At 37.6% G+C, this 17,441-nt stretch overlaps 1 protein-coding gene across 2 annotated transcripts in view; it reads right to left on the bottom strand.

Annotated features, from left to right (window-relative positions):
• The window catches only part of SEL1L (SEL1L ERAD E3 ligase adaptor subunit), a 63,623-nt gene continuing 46,927 nt past the window's right edge, over positions 746-17,441 (bottom strand). The window contains exons 15-21 of one of the 2 annotated variants that reach the window (XM_021099584.1): positions 16,010-16,097; positions 15,540-15,688; positions 14,145-14,310; positions 13,342-13,416; positions 12,437-12,609; positions 8,003-8,131; positions 746-4,956 (exon numbers count right to left, since the gene is read on the bottom strand). In XM_021099584.1, coding sequence (XP_020955243.1) covers positions 4,747-4,956; positions 8,003-8,131; positions 12,437-12,609; positions 13,342-13,416; positions 14,145-14,310; positions 15,540-15,688; positions 16,010-16,097 — 990 coding nt within the window. In that variant the 3' untranslated portion in view covers positions 746-4,746. Of the gene's footprint in view, positions 4,957-6,900; positions 7,237-8,002; positions 8,132-12,436; positions 12,610-13,341; positions 13,417-14,144; positions 14,311-15,539; positions 15,689-16,009; positions 16,098-17,441 lie in introns of those variants that run through there. The other variant, XM_021099585.1, reaches the window with a different exon arrangement.

Consider the following 17,441-nt stretch of genomic DNA (forward strand, 5'->3'; position numbering starts at 1 on the left):
AAATAGGAATTATGCACAACTCCAGGTGAAATGATCAAACTGATGTGGCGTCTCCAATGTCCAACCTCCTCACCACTGCTATTTTAGTCAAAGTCAGTCAAGGTCATCTTTGGTGGCTGTCTGGGCTCGCAGAAGTAAAAGTTGAGATCCAATTTCTCACTTGCCGTAACTTGCATCATCCAGACTTCTTCAAGGATCTGATGCTTCTAAGCTGAACATTTTAACACAATTTCTTTTGAGTCAGCTGCTAGGAAGTTAGGGCCAGATTTTAGCCAGGTTCTATCATGCATTTTGTGTTCCAAGTTCACTCATGATTTAATATTGTTTTCTCCTTTACTTAGATGTTATTCATCCTACATGAATTTCATTGTGTTTTACTGTATGTAGCTCTGTTAAGCCCTCTTAAAAACTTCCTGCAAAAAGGCAATGTATAAACAAACTTTAGCTACATTTTACTATAATCAGTGTTAAAGTGAATCGTGTTCTTTATATCACAGGCTGATTCAGATCAAAGACCTCAGAGATTTAAAAATGGAAACATTTCTTAAGCAAATTTATATATTCTCCCTTACAGAAATATGAATTTCAACAGTTAAACATAAGGTGGATTCAGACTGTCCCTAACGCATGTTTTCCAGAAGTTTCTGAAATTCCAAAAAAGTTCATTTAAGAGTTTAGTGATTCTGATCTTTTAAAAAGCCTACCTGGAGAGGCGCCTGGCCATGGTACATTATAGCATACAGGATAACCAGAGGTGGAATCTTTATTTCACAAGTTTCAAGATATGGTACAAAATGAATCTGTACAGCTCTCTATTAACAGGATTTGTTTACACAATTATAATACACTTCACCAGCCTTTATACTGCATTTAATTAAATACAAAATAAATTTACAAAAAGTCTACCATGGTGTTGTTCCTTCCAATGCCAGTCTATGGTCTTTTTAAATGTCTCCTAAATATTGATAGTGGTTACACCTTGATCAAATCAACATTATGATTTTTCTTCGATCAAAGAGAATAGTGTCATCTTGTCATTCCAAGTTGGAAAACCGGTGCATGTGAGAAGACTCCCTGCACATAACGAGACATCCTGCTCATGAACTTGTCAGATTTTTACTTGTGCTAAGAGTCCCTTTAAAAATACAAATCATTTTTGCTTGGAATATTTTCGATGTTCTTGAAATACCAAATGGAAGGATAAATTTTAGCTTCTTTTCGAGGACTACTGCACATTTAAAAATTAGGTAGTGTCTCCGACAATATGGTATTCAGAAATTTTGTATTTTCATTTATATTTGAGAGCAATGACTGATGAAAAATATTTTCACGAAAAGAGAAGTTTCTTTTGCTTTATTTCTTGCACAGCTGTAGTCATAATATTGTATAACATATAATTAAATTCACTTTCAAAGCAAACACTAGCTCTTACTGGGGCAAATGTACCCCACATTGCTCTTCTTGGTTGGTAAAGGGGCTGTTTATTATCTGAAGCATTGCATTTTTGTTTTGAAAGGTGCATGTGAAATGTTAGTCCAAACCTCTGAAAAAGAAGTTTTTTGCAGATGTAGCTAGACAATATAATACACATGCTACACACATGAAGAGTTGCGGTCTTCGTTTATAGGCTTGCATGCATACTTCCAAAACACTGGTTTGAAGAACAAACATGAACAGCAAAGAAAGGAGGGAAAAAGAAAAAAAGCTTATACAAAATACTTAAGGTTCCTGAATGCAACAGCAGCTCCTTAATTAAATAAAGCATCAGATCATGGGCAGAAGTTTCTAAAACTTCCCAATGGTGCAGAGATAAATGATTTAGCAGTAAAAACTCTCACAAATTAACTTTATATGCAGAAGGGTAACACATCCTCAAGAGTATTAAGATTAGTGATTCACAAGTTAACCTCATTTAGGAGCTAAATAATGAATTTCGAAAAATAGGAAACTTTTGACTTTTCTGTGCCACTGAATAGTAACCAAAAAGAAGATAAGCCTTACCCAGAAAACAAATACAAAAATTTCAAAAAGAAAAAGGAAAAACAAAACAAAATCAAACCCAAATACCTATGCTACCTTTGTAACAAAAAACAGAAACAAAACAGATCGTCAAGATTCTGGGGCAGCTGACTAACCAACAAAGTGAACACACAAGAGAAAGGAGCTAAGGAGAGTACTACTGTCACCACCTTGGAAGGCACGAAGACAGACTCTGAAAGGAATCGGGAGACAAGGGCGACCGTGGAGAAGTGAAGCCGCACTTTATCTGCTAACTCTAAATTCTAACGTTAAAACTCCTGAATCCTGGAGTTAGTTCAATGTCACTGACATTAACTAGCTTTAGTTACTGTCATTTTATTCAAATGGATGCCATTTGATTAGGTAAGTATTGAGCATTATTTTAGGAGAAACAACAAACCCAGTTCCTATTTGCTTAGATATCATGTCCCTTGTACAGCATGAAAAAGGGAGCAAAGTATTTTGAGCAGTCTTCAAATGAAGCTATAGGAACTAAGTTATTTTAAATTTACCAAATTTCCAGTAGCAAATGACCCAGGGTAAAACAGGAGGTGGACAAAAGCCAAGAAAAAGATATTTAGAAGATTTATAAGAAGGACATGGTGACTGGTACACTAACGGAAGTTTGTTATTGCCTGGAGAACAAGACTGCACTTCCCCATCTGTCTTTGGGGTGTGCACACTGTTTTAAGAAATGTTGTTTTCAAAGTACTAACAGAGGGAAATAGTGATAGAGATAAAGATACTGCTAAAGGAGAAATTAAGTGGATGGTAGAAAAATATGGAAGTTTTGGTCTTCAAACTTTTAAATAAATTAAAACAGTTCCTTTGAAATGAATCGTGGCTGCTATGGTGGATCATACTTAGTTTGAAGTGTGGGGAGAAGATGTAGGGGTGAAGACACCAACATACTGGACCAACTGCACTCAAATCTCTAATGTCAGAGATCAAACAAGTCTTACTATTTACAAGAGCTGCCCAAATTGACATTACACCTCTGAGGGTAAAATTTCCTACCTTTCAGATCAGCAGTTATATACATGGTTCTCGCCGTGACTACCTCTTTAAATTTAGAAGCAATTATCTGGGAGAAAAGTTTGCTCACCAGGTTTTGCATAATATACTAAACATCCAAAAAAGCACACAACCTCACATTTAGAGTCTTCATGTTCATTACGGACTAATTAAATCTAGTTCTAAATATAATCCCCACTTTAAAAACCAGTCTTACAACTCCTTACACATGTAACAAACTCCTCAAGTTTTCTGGCAGATGAGGGGTTATGGAAAAAGAGTATAAAGATTAATATAAACAGACTGAGGTCAAGAGGCACAGCACGCCTGCTCAGACACCAACAGGGTCCCAGACCAGAAACAGGCTGTGAACACCACCATCCGACAATAAAAACAAATACAAATCTGGTTGAAGTTTCACTTTTTTCATTTGTCTGATTTGTGACGGTCTCAGTTTTCTTTGCTGTTGCCATGGCTGTTGTTTTCCATACTATTTAATCAGATAATGCTGCAATGTGATAGCCCTGATTTTCCTAATGTTAACAGTGGGAGGGTGGTGAATATGATACCTAAGCAAGTGGTTGATTTTTTACTGGAACATCAAACTGCGGAGAGAAAAATCTACCTGAACAGTACAAACAGGCTTTGGTTTCCTCAACCACTGATTTTAATGCATCTTGTATTTTAGAATTGTAACGGTGGTTACTGTCAGCCATAGCCTGGCAACAACATTTCATATTTAAAGAATTCACGAGGGTGGTCTGTTCTTTTCCAGTAAGAAATGCACAGTAAAATAAATCCTGGGAACAGATGCTTCAACTTTTGGGGAAGTGTCTATGATCCTGATACCCCACCCAGAGTGCTTCAATATTGTTCTCTAACTTCTCCCATTTAGTCCATCCTCTGGCTTCTGGTAAAGGCTCCATATATTCATAACAAACACGCAAATTACATTGAGTAGGTGGGGCAAGTTCACGTGTTAGCTCAAGAAGTCAATTCACAATGTTTTCTATATATTCCATTCCAAAGAAATGAAGTTCACATACAACTCTTTAACAAGGCCTTTCAGTCTTTGAAGGAGAGAAGTATGGTATAAAGTATGACAATTACCAATAAGAAACTTCCCAACCTTACCTTTTAAAGTTAAGAAATATGCTGAATATGTGTACTTGCATGTGGACAGTTAAAAGTTCCTTGGTTATCGAAGTTCTGAAACACTTGAAGACTTTTTTTTTAACTTAAAAGGCAAGTTCTATTTTCAGACTTTCAAATGTGTTAAGGTTAAACTTGTAACTAACTGGGTTTTCCTTTTTACACTGATCAGTTTTTAGTGTCGATGCATAAGACCTTAAAGATGGCGGACAGAAGAACTTATGCACCTTGAGAGAATGACCAAAAGGACCCAAAAAAGATAGCTGGATACAGCAGACATTACTTTGAGTGTCTCACATATGTTTCCAGGAAAAGAAATGGGGGAGGGGGCACTAAGAGTTGTTATCCCATAGGGCACTGAAACAGACATTCAACTCAGTTTAGGTAAGAGTTACTTATCCCTGAAAATAAAGGCATCAGATTCTAAGCAGCTTTAAGAATTCAACGCTTCCGTGTGCCTCTTCCAGGAGGTGACCACTGATCCAAAGTCCTAAATCAAATGCAAGTGTTCTTAGTAAACCATTTCCTTGTTTGTCACTGATCAAGGCTGGACACAGTGGGTTACTGCGGAGCCTGCTGCTCTGGTGGCCCCTCTTGCTGTGGTGGTGCTGGCCGTGGCCCTGGAGGTCTTGGTACAGGCATGTCTTGGTGCTGCCTCTGCCTGTAAGCTATAACTGTTCCCAACAGCAATGCAATGATGGTCATGAGGTAAAGGTCCCACTCAGGTCCCAAAAGCTGGTCCATATCAAGATGAGTGAACATATCTCGAATCTTAATGAAAATAATATAAAAATCATTATGATCACTAAAATGTAACAGAAGGAGCTAGAAAAGGTACATCACAAATTAGAGATAAATATAGAACTTATTACAACAATTGGTCTTAGTAACATTTTTCAATGTGTTTTAAAAAAAGAGGTTTTACTAAAAAATTGAACTACCATATGACCCAGCAATTCCACTCCTGGGTATATATATATTTGAAAAAACAAAAACACTAATTTGAAAAGATACATGCACCCCAATGTTCATAGCGGCATTATTCATAATTGCCAAGTATAGAAGCAACCTAAGTGTCCATCAAAAGACAAATGGATAGGAGTTCTCACTGTGGCTCAGTGGGTTATGAACCCAACTAGTATCCATGAGGATGTGAGGTTGATCCCTGGCCTCACTCAGTGGGTTAAGGATCCAATATTGCCACAAGCTGCAGTGTAAGTTGCAGATGCGGCTTGGATCTGGCATTGCTGTGGCTATGGTGTAGGCTGGCAGATGAAGCTCAAATTTGACTCCTCGTCTGGGAATTTCCATATGCTGCAGATGCAGTTCTAAAAAGAAAAACAAAAATGGGATGAATGGATGAAGATATGGTAAAAACACATGCACACGCATGTGCACACACATGCGCGGCACACACACACACACACACGCACACACACAGGAATACTACTCAGCCATAAAAAAGAATGGAATTTTGCCATCTGTGGCAACATGCAATAAGTCCATGGATGGACTTGGAGGGCATTTTGCTAAGTGAAATAAGTCAGAGAGGGAAAGACAAATACTGAATGATATCACATATATGCAGAAACTAAAAAATACAACAAACTACGAATATAATAAAAAAGAACCTGACTCAGATATAGAGAGCAAACCAGTGGTTACCAGTGGGGAGAGGGAAGGTGGGAGGGGAATGGTAGGGGATTAAGAGGTACAAACTATTGGTATAAAATAAGCTACAAGGATATATACTGTACATCACAAATCACAGGGAATATAGCAAACATTTTAAAACTAAAACTGGAATGTAACCTCTAAAAATTGTATTGTACATCAACCATACTTCCAAAATAAATAAATAAATAAATAAATAAAGGAGTTCCCAGGTGGCTCAGTGGGTTAAGGATCCAGTGTAACAAAGGATCCAATCTAATAAAATTAAGAACAACAACAAAAAAGGTTTTAAAGCCTTCAACCAAAACTCAAAATATTATATCTGAGGACCTGAGCCATTAGTTCTTAACGGTTGACTATATAAAGTGTCTTAAAAAGCTGCTTTCCATCAGTAAACTAATGCACTAATTTCCAACCATTTTTCCTAGGAATATCTGAAACAAACACTGGGGACAATGGACGACTGAGGGGAGAAAAAAAATCAGTATGTTGCCATACTTATATCCTATTTTTAGTGATGATATACTGGCTAAAAAGCTCTATTCTAATGAGAGCAAGGATATTTTACTTCTCTCAAGTAACTGAAGATGGCAGGAATTCAAATGTTTAATAGCTGAGCAAATAATGCTTTTTAACAGCTGAAACTGAACTTAAATGTTCTTCATCTATGATATTTCAGCTTTTTAATGTCACTTAAGTTATTCCTGGCATTTTCTGTTACCCATAAAGAAAGTAAATATGGGTATAATCCTTTACGTTTAAATAAAAGTTCATTTAAGTTGTCCCCATAATACATATTTGTAGGTATAGGTACTAAAATTTTTCTGGAAGAAAATTACAAGAAACTATTAACTGTATTCCCTGGGGTAGGGGATTTTGTTTTTCTGTAGTGTTTGACTTTCTTACCGTCAATACTTATTATGCTTCTTTTTTCAGTTGGAATATCTAGGTGGTAGGATTATGAGGCATTTTTAGTATTTTTTTGGGGGTACTTCTGTATTAAAAAAAAAAACTTAAGAAGGCATAGTATAAGACCAAATACTAGGCTGTGATAAATAGTTTATTAGTAATAAAAATTGTGAGACAAGGGCCTGAAATAGTTCTGAGAGAGAAAGAGCAGGCGGTCACAATGCTAGCTTTTTAATTAAAGCAACAAAGATCCTTTCAGTTAGCAGAGTGTACAGCATACCTGCCTCACGCTACTGAACAATTACAAATTTGACAAATTTATGATCAATCAGGAGGACACGGGTCAATATCTGCAGCCCTCTGGAGCCCTATGCACGGAGGACCTCGGTGCAGTTCTAGGGCTGCAAAAGGGAAAGGTTGTTGAATTTCTCTGTATAGATGCTGAAGCAGCACGGACTACATTCGCATCTGTGTAACAAAGAGGGAAATCCTGTTTTGGAATCTAATGCTGAAATGTTGCATCAACTTGTTTTGAAAGATGTTAACAGAAGATTGAAACATCATCCTTTTCTGGTCTGGAGTAAATTAAAGTTAAACAGCCCTTCTTTGTGCATACATTTGAGGACTTTCAGAGTGAAATGCTACACTGTGACTCCATTATGAGGAACAACAGGTACTGTAAACAAAATAGAAAACTGGAGAACCCAAGAGCACCCACATACTATATTGTAACTAAAAAGCTGGCAGTTTTAAAGAGAATGGGCAGTCCACTCATCTCCTGGCAAGGTTCTACCATTAGCCTTTAAATAATTCAAGGTATTTTTAGAGAACATAGTTCTGGTGGTGTTTTCAACACGTTTCACTATCAGAAGCCTCTGGAGTACAACAGTCTGGGAAGGTTCTCAGGTTCTACTTCTTCTTCCCTTGACTTAAATTCTCTTTTTCAGGGGCTGGTCTGAGTCACTGCTAGGCAGTCATCTGATTCAATGAAAAATGCTTTAGCACTATGAACCATTGTCAAATACTACCTGGGGATAGTCAGTGCTCTGTGGCCACACTCAGCCCTCACTGATGAGGTCTGCCTGCACCTCCCCTGGAAGGGAGTTGGGGGTAGAGACCAGACACTTACCGGTCCGTCCCTCCTCCCCTCTCCCCCAGCTTTGCTAAAACAAACCTGTGGACTGAGAAAATTACATCATTTGTATTTTATTGAAAAGAATCATGGACTACTTACATTTGTTTCCCGTATGTACTGCAAGAAATAGACAACGCCCAATTTGCAGAGGGCTAGGAAGACTGGTACCTGTGCATCTGGGCTGGCTTCGGCTGCCATGTCATAAAAACGTTTTGCAAGGTGAATGTCCTATAATATAGGTAACAAACCAGAATTCAATTCTTTTTAAAATAAGTACAAATAATCACTACTTATATATTAGGGAAGTTTACTTTACCTTCCAAGTTTCATTTTAAAATTTTGCTTACCTAAAGAAAAAACTCAAGCTTTAATTATAAAATTTCTTTAATTATGTAACTGCTTATAATTTTGAAAAATTTAATGGAAAGAATGTAAAAGTTAACTCATGTTCCCCCAACCTAACGTCTTATTTGCTGTGCAGTTATGCTGGCCACAGCTATTTGTGTATCTATCAACCTAGAGACTTCTAGGAATGAAACGTTAAGTCTCAAGTTAATTTTTTCCTTCCTAAAACCAGTCAATGAAAGCAATCCTGGTTTCAGTTTGGAGCAATGATCTTCCAATGGGGGTAGACATACTCAAAGTTTTCCAAGGGGTACTTGCATGGACAGTGTCTGACTACTGTCAAAGAATTCCAAATTCATAGGTAAGGATTCCATGAGACATGGGAAAGAAAGGCTGAACATAAAACTGACCTTTTCCACATATTTAAATATAGCAGTTACTTTCAGCTATTTGCTATACTTGTCCCTAAGGTGTGTTATTAGTTAAAAAGAAGAGGACCTTCAAATAATAGTAACAGTATGATTAGTGTCTTCAATTTTTAAAAAAAAGTAATGAATTTTATTTGTACTGCCATTTTTTATTTGTGCATGATTTTTCAGGATCAACCTTTATGTGATCCATAGATTATGTGTGGATGGTTCAACAGAGTAAGTAAATCTTATCTATCAATCATATCTATCAATCACATCCTGATTTATTCCGATTATAACCAATCCTCATCTTATTTAATACTTAACATTTTTCTACCTATACTGAATGCTGGATGATTAGTTTTTTAGAGACTGAATATCTCTTTCACTTAAAAAAGCAGAAAGCCAACAGGAAAAGTTGATCATAATGTCTTATGAAGACTAATGAAATTATTCTGATTTTTATACATGATTAATTGTCCTTTTTTTTGGCCGCCCCGAGGCATATGGAGCTCCCGGGCCAGCGATCGGATCTGAGCCACAGCTGCGAACTAAGCCACAGCTGTAGCAACACCAGATCCCTAACCCATTGTACCAGGGCAGGGATCAAACCTGTGTCCCAGGGCTCCCAAGACCCGCCCACCCCCACCGCTATCCCATTGTGCCACAGCGGGAGCTCCAATTAATTGTTCTTAAAAGCTGAATCCCAAGGTTTCCTCCCTTGACCCTAATCAAAGAAATACTATGCCTCTCATCACAGTCTTTATTCACAAGGATTTGTATAAATGCTTTATACTGCAAATTAAATTACTATGAGAAAAGCACAGATTAAGTTTCTTATTTTATAGCCTGTTATAAAAAGACTGCTTGAGTTATATCACTTTAATTCTGTCTTTAGTAAATTATTACCAGTTATGTATAAAACCATAACTTAGGTGTGACCTTTACATTAGGCATCAAATACATACTAATTTGATTTGAATTAAAAAATAAGGAGCTCCCCTGTGGCTCAGCAGATTAAGGATCTGGTATTGGCAATGTAGTGGCTTGGGTTGCTGCTGTGGCATGGTTTTTGGGAACTTCTGCATGCTATAGGCATGGCCAAAAAAAAAAAAAAATGAAATCAGAATTTCTGATAGAAACTAAGTCTGATTTGGCTGACTGGTCCAACAATGCAGGGAGGTTTCAACAACTACGTTACATGGCAAAGACTGTCCATGAACAGAATGCACTCAGCCTGCAGCTCCAGATCCTTGATAAAACTATATTCAAGTATCTAATATTAATATAAATATAAAATATCAAAACACATATTGGAATTAGAAAATAGCAAAATGAAATGAACAACCCTCTTTTAGGCACATGAGGCCACAAAGTGTCTCTAAGTGACTGAATGATAGGGGGTATCCTCATTAGCTATTTGATAAACCTTGGTAAAGCCTCTCAGGTATTCCTCCTGGAAACTAAGAAAGTATCAGTCCAGTGAACAGGGAACACCTTCTTTTGCAAGTCTCTAGTTTCCAATTCTTTGCTTTCAACAGAATTGAAGGGGGGTGGTGGCTACCCAAGTTACCAGGTCACAGATCATTAGAAATAATTTTAATTAGAGATAAGTCTGATTTTTGGCATATGTTTGGGACTAAATGTTTGTGTCTCCCTAAGAGTCCTATGTTGAAGCCCTACCCCCTAATGTGATGGTGTCTAGGAAGAGAGGTCTTTGAGAGGTTCTTAGGACTAGATGAAGTCATAAGGGCAGAGCTCTCCTGAAGGGAATTAGTGTCCTCATCAGAGTCCCTAAAGGGTGCTGCTTCTCTCCTGCTCTTTCCTCACATGAGGACACATAGAGAAGAGGGCCTCCACCAGACACCGAATCTGCCAGTGCCTTGATCTCCAACTTCCCACCCTCCAGAACTATGAGAAATAAACATCTATTGCATTGCTACAGTAGCCCAAGCTAACCAAGACAGCATATAACTCTAAAGCAGTTTAAAGAATTAAGCGACCTTGCTGCAGTAAAATTCTTCTCATTTCCATATACTTTTTTTATGTGAACATGATTCCAGTCATACGTTTTTAAAATGAAAGTAGAATTAAAGTTAAATCTATGAAATAATAGACTAATTTATTTTTAAGGGCCACATGTGCAGCGTATGGAAGTTACCAGGCGAGGGGTCGAATTGGAGCTGCAGCTGCTGGCCTATACCACAGCCACAGCGATGTGGGATCTGAGCCATGTCTGCGACCTGTACCACAGCTCATGGCAGTGACGGATTGTTAATCCATTGAGCGAGACCAGGGATCGAAACTGCATCCTCATGGATGCTTGTTGGGTTTGTTACTGCTCAGCCACAAGAGGAACTCCTAGACTAATTTTAAAAGATGCTCCTTTCATCTCATTAAAAGATGCATTTTTAATAATTACCACAAAGAGTAAAATTTTATATCATAATGTTGATGAGATCAATACTGTATTAATAATTGACCAATTATGACTAATAATATCTCAAGAACTTTTCTTAACAGTAAGAGCCTATAATCACAGGAAATAAATTCAAATTTGAATTTTATACTTTTTTGTTTCAGATAAGCACGGTAGAATGATCACAATTCTGTGGTAATAATGGACTAAAAATATAAATACAGGGAGAAAAGGAAAAGATACAACTTCTATTTCATGAATTTGCTATGGTGTTTTTTAAAAGTTAATAATAATGAAGTTATCAAATTATTTTGGTATTTAATTTGGTCATTTTATTTACCAACTTGTGTTTAAATAGCCAGAATTTAGACCCCTTGAAACTTATGATGAAAAATTTTAAATGTCAAAATTATTTTAAGGGTACAAAGGCAAAGCCTTAAGACCATGGTTCTAAAGATTATTAGACTTTGTATATACACAAAACAGAATAACTCAGCCATAAAAAAGAATAAAATAATGCTAGTTGCAGCCATCATGGATGGAACTAGAGACTCTCATACTAAGTCAGAAAGAGAAAGACAAATACCATATGATATTACTTATATCTGATATACGACACAAATGAACCTTTCCACAGAAAAGAAACTCATGGACTTGGAGAACAGACTTGTGGTTTCCAAGGGGGAGGGGGAGGGAGTAGGATGGACTGGGAATCTGGGGTTAATAGAGGCAAACTTTTGCATTTGGAATGGTAAGCAGTGAGATCCTGCTGTATAGAACTGGGAACTACATCTAGTCACTAGTGATGGAGCATGATGGAGGATAATGTGAGAAAAAGAATGTATATAGGTATGTGTGACTGGGTCACTTTGCTGTACAGTAGAAAACTGACAGAACACTGTAAACCAGCTATAATGGAAAAAATAAAAATCATTTAAAAAATAAAAAAATAAAGATAAATAAATAAAGATAAAATAAAAAATAAAGACTTCATGAGGGAGGTATAAGAGTAAGTTTATCAGTAGCAAATATTTTAATTCATTTCAAAATAATTTAGAAATGACAGAATTTGGCCACTGGTGGACAGTTTCTTAAACAGGAGGTATCAGGAGAGGTAGCACTGCTTTTCCATTTTCATTCATCTGGCTTTGGCTTAATATTCTAAATATAACAGTGCATGTGCTCCAGAATGAGAGGTGCAGGGCAGCCTTCTGAAACATTGCAAATTGTCTCCTAACTTAGCACCTAAAATCTGAGACCATTCCAAAGGAAGACTATCTCCTATTAAAAAAAAAAAAAAAAAAAAGTCGTTTCCCCCAACTTACATTATTCACAGATTTGTTTGGAAGTCACACCTACCTGTTTAATGCCCAGTCCTTTTTCATGCATGTATCCCAGGTTAAACATTGCTTGTGCACTGTGCTGTTGCTCAGATGCTAGACGATAATGAATAAATGCCGTCTCGTAATCTACATCAGTGCCGAACCCGTAGAAATGGTAGTCTCCAAGCTTAATTCTAGCCACAGTATAGCCTTCAACAAAAGTTAAATGCAAAACTGCCAATAAATAAAGTGTTTAAAACAGGCCAAACTCTTACTTCTCCTCCTAACATGCTTACATAGAATACAATTTTAATTCGTAATATACAAACTCTTACCACAAATTCTCCAGCCAAGCTATACATTTAGTAAAAGTGTAGCAGACATGTTGCTCTTCCTTTTCTAATATTCAGGAAGAGGCAAAATAAAGTGAGTGGTATTCCTTATTTTGCTCATAATACACTTCAAACGATTACTTTATCGTGTCACCACATTTTAAAATAATTCAACTGGACCGTTGTTTAGGCTTGGAGAAAGGACAGGCAGACAATGTTGTCAGTATGGCTGAGAAAGAAATATTCAAATGAAAAAGAGTAGGTAAAGGTTAAAATCTTTTAGGTTTTACATCTATATTCTATTACATACTCCATTCAATTCTCATTTTATACAACTTACCAGCCTCAAACTAACTGCCAAAGAGTAAACCACAGCATGATAAAAATGTCCAACACAAAGACCTTGCAGGGACTAGAACTTCCATTTTAAGAATGAATACCAATCATGAATGCAAACAAGTTTAAGTAACAGTTAGTGTCTCTGCTTAATTTTAAAGTGGTGAATGATATGATCTAATCTTTATGGGAGATTAAAAACAAACCAAAAAAATGAAAAAGAAAGAAAGGCCCCTCAGTAAAACTCTTATCCTAGAATTAACCAATCACTTACCTTGTGAGGCGGCTCGGTTCCAGTGCAGCAAAGCTCTGGGGTATGTTTCATTCTCACCTACAATGGTTGCTTCTCCTATAAGGAAAGACAAAATTCAGGCATTGAAGGAAAGCTAGACTTCATCTGCAAACTAGGGTAGTTACATGGAGCATAATTTAAGTAAGAACTGGGATATAAGAAATATTAAATGAAAAAAATGATTGAAATTAAACAGGAATTGAAGTAAAATACTGAGTTCAAAAGAATCATTGCATTCAGGATACCACTACTTCCTGAGACATTTTATCCACAAAACTAACAAACAGTGAGACTAATTACTGAATCACTAGGGACGTACACACCACTTTTGAAAAATGTATTTAGGAGTTCCCATTATGGCTCAGTGGGTTAAGAACATGACATAGTGTTTCACGAGGATGTGGGTTTGATCTCTGGCCTTGCTCAGTGGGTTAAGGATTCGACCTTGCAGCAAAGCTGTGGTGCAGGCTGGCAGCTGCAGCTGTGATTTGACTCCTAGCCCAGGAACTTCCATATGCCACAGGTGCAGCCATGAAGAAAAGAAAAAATAAGAAAGAAAAATGTAAAGCAGTTAATTTTATGATGAATGTCAAATCCACTTCAACTGTCAATTCAATGAAACCATCTTCTGGTGGCTTATAGATCTGAGGCAGAATAACAAGCACATGCTAAGTTCTAGTCACAATGATAAAGAAGTGTCTTTGTGGCTTTTCTTATTAAACAGGTTAACCCAATGTGAACCCTTGTATTTTCTATACCCAGGGCAGGACTGAAATGAACCTTACTTTGATCAAGAATGAAGGCTGCATTGCTTTGTGCCACTTCATAGCCTTGCTCGGCCAACAGGAGGTACTGGACCACTGCGGCATTGTAGTCACCATCTTTATAGCTGTTATAGGCAGTCATGAGCCTTTCAGACCACCGGCCCCGTTCACATACATTCTTAAACAACTGTGAGAACAGGGGAAAAAAATCAATACAAAATAAGAAAGATATGTCAGAAAATCATCTTTGCACTTTTGGCTACAAGCGATTGTTAAATTTGCTCTTTGAATCTCTGGCAGTTTTATTAAATATATATAAAAGTCTGCAATATTTATCTGAAGCTTTCACTTAGTCTTTAGAATAGATGTATAAAAACAACAGCAAGTAATTATATGCCATTTACTCTGGCCAGGCACTGTCCTAGTGATTTATGTATAATACTATTTTAATTCACATATTCCTCCCATGAGGGACCATTCTCTTAAGAGTAAAATCCTATTAAATCCCCCATTTTACAAGTGAAGAAACTGAAGCACAGAGTGGTTTAGAAACTTTGCTAAGCATTTAACACTGTCACTCTAAAGTGCCAGTTATGAGAAAGCTAAAGAGGAAAAGTTCCAACTAGGAGAAGACTCATTCATAAAAAGAATTAACAAAGAATACATAAAATATTCTTGAAGAATCATTCTTCTTGCAACATTCATTTAACATACACTTTTTTTTTTTTATTTTATTTTATTTTTTTATTGCACTTGCAGCATGTGGAAGTTCCCAGGCCAGGGACTGAATCCCCTCCACATCATGACCTGAGCCACAGCAATGACAATGCTGGATCTTTAACCCACTGAGCCACAAGACAACGCCCAACATACACTTTTTGAAACTAACTAGGTCTCAGACACTGTCTTAGGTGCTAGAGAGACTGAAGACAACAATATCTGCCCTTATAAATGCTGATTCCAGAGTTCCTGTTGTGGCTCAGTGGTAACGAACCTGACTAGCATCCATGAGGATGTGGGTTTGATCCTTCGCTTCACTCAGGAGGTTAAGGATCCAGCGTTGCTGAGGTGTAGGTCACAGACGAAGCATGGATCTGGTGTTGCTGTGGCTGTGGTGTAGGCTGGCAGCAGCGGTTCTGATTCAACCCCTAGCCTGGGAAATTCCATATGCTGCAGGTGAAGTTCTAAAAAGACAGGAAAAAAAAAAAAGCTGATTCCCCAAGGAAAAGACAAATCGAATTAATAACTATGACACTAACACACAGCCCCTGAGTCTTCCGTTAGTATATCAATACTGGTAGGCTGAGTCTGTTTCTACTCTAGAAGAAATCATGCAAAGAAAACCAGAATTATAATGGTAGAATTTCCTCTGGGCAAAATGATTTCCTATGTATGAGCTGGTAGAAAAGCCCTTACCTCCACTGCGGTGTGACACGACCGCATCACACCTGTGCCACTGGCGTGCATCTGTGCCAGGTTATAGAAAGCCAAGATATGGCCTCCCTGAGACGCTAAGTTAAAATACTTCAAGGCCTGTTTATAATCCCTCTTGACTCCAATGCCATCTGTAAGGAAAATCACATGAAAGGTCAGGAGTACTCTTAAATAAGATTTAATAGAAGCATCAGAGAAGACTTCCACAGGAATAAAACTAAATGAAATTCAGAATTCTTACTCCAGAAAGATGTGAATCTTATTAATATAGATTTTTACATTAATATAGAAAATATAATCTACAATGAAATGCAAGATACACAAATCACTGAGCTGGAAGGACATGAATCAGCTAGAAATTCAATTGCTCTCACTTCCATATCACAGTGGCATCTAGTGGAAAATAGGTGATTTAGATTTGGCGTGTCCATCATTAATTCAATATTACTTACTATAGTACATAGAGCCAAGCTGCAGTTGCCCATCCACCCAGCCTTGTTCAGCAGCTTTCTGGAAATACTTCAGTGCTAGATCATAATTCTGTAGAAAAAGAGGTCACATGGTCACATGATGAGAAATCTCAAAAGGCTGATACACTCAGAAGTTAGGAGATGCAGTCATAAAAAGAATTAACAAAGCACACATAAAATATTCTTGAGTCATTCAAGGGATGATCTTCTAATTTTTTACAATGTACAGATGGCAATATTTTGTAAGTCATGAGAGATTAATATTTAAGACTGTGAAAAAATCAATAGAGTGTTTTGTGAAGCAGTTGGTATGTCTGCTTTCAGAAAGCATAAACAAAACTAGGACAGCAGGCCAGAAATTAAGAAACAGTCCTATCTTTTCTAATTTTTAAACCTCAATTTTTCTAAGAATAAGAAACATTATTCTCTCCTTATTTGTTCCTTCCCTGGGTGGCTTATCAAACATTATGTGTTTAATAGATTTCAGATATCATACACATCCCTAGAGAAAAATTAAACCAAAGTCACTACTGGACTTTAGTATCCTAAAAGGACTAGAAGGGAAAAAATGAGACCACGTTGCTATCTTCTGTGCTAGGGAATACCTTGATCAGAATTCTATATCTAGTTCTTAGTTTCAGGCCCAGCTTAAGAAAACATATTACTTGGAGGAATCAGACAGAGAAGAGGATCAGACAGTGATGAGGATCCAGGAGTATCCAACATGAGCAAGCAGCACAGAACAATGAGGAGCAGTGGCCCAGGAAAACCAAGACAGACCCAGGGAAGAAAGATTGCAAGTGAGGTAGGACCAAAAAGTGCCAACTGGGGTTGACGTTGAGGAGGTTACTGTGAGCTGTGGAAAGCAGTCACATGAGACAGAAGCCTGACTGCTGGCAGCTGAAGAGTGAAAGGCAGCTGCTTGCAGAGTCCATCTCTTGGAGAAATCTGGCTAGAGAGAAAAGAGGTGGTAGCTAGAAGGGCAAAGGGTAGATCAGAAAGCTTTTTTGCATCTACATGGGAGGACTTAAAAGAGTTTTCTTAGACTTGGGTGAAGAAGGAACAGAAAGGGGTTTAAGGTCAGGAGGGATGGAAGAGTAGGTGGGGTAGACAACACAGACAAAATTAGAAACAGTTTCACAGCTTCAGGAGAAGGTCCCAGATTCACAGCTGTTCTAAGAAGGCAGTGGCCATGGTGGGCATAGGGTGGTAGGGAACCAAACTCAGAGACAACAGCACAGGCTCAGCTTTGGTCATAACGAGATGGCCTCAGCTGGGCTGACTGAATATTTCCCTACCTCACCAGCTGACCAGAAGATTAGACAGAAAACTTACAACTTGAGGAGTTCCCGTCATGGCGCAGTGGTTAACGAATCTGACTAGGAACCATGAGGTTGTGGGTTTGATCCCTGGC

The sequence above is a fragment of the Sus scrofa genome, chromosome 7 (assembly GCF_000003025.6).
Source record: "Sus scrofa isolate TJ Tabasco breed Duroc chromosome 7, Sscrofa11.1, whole genome shotgun sequence".
Taxonomy (NCBI): domain Eukaryota; kingdom Metazoa; phylum Chordata; class Mammalia; order Artiodactyla; family Suidae; genus Sus; species Sus scrofa.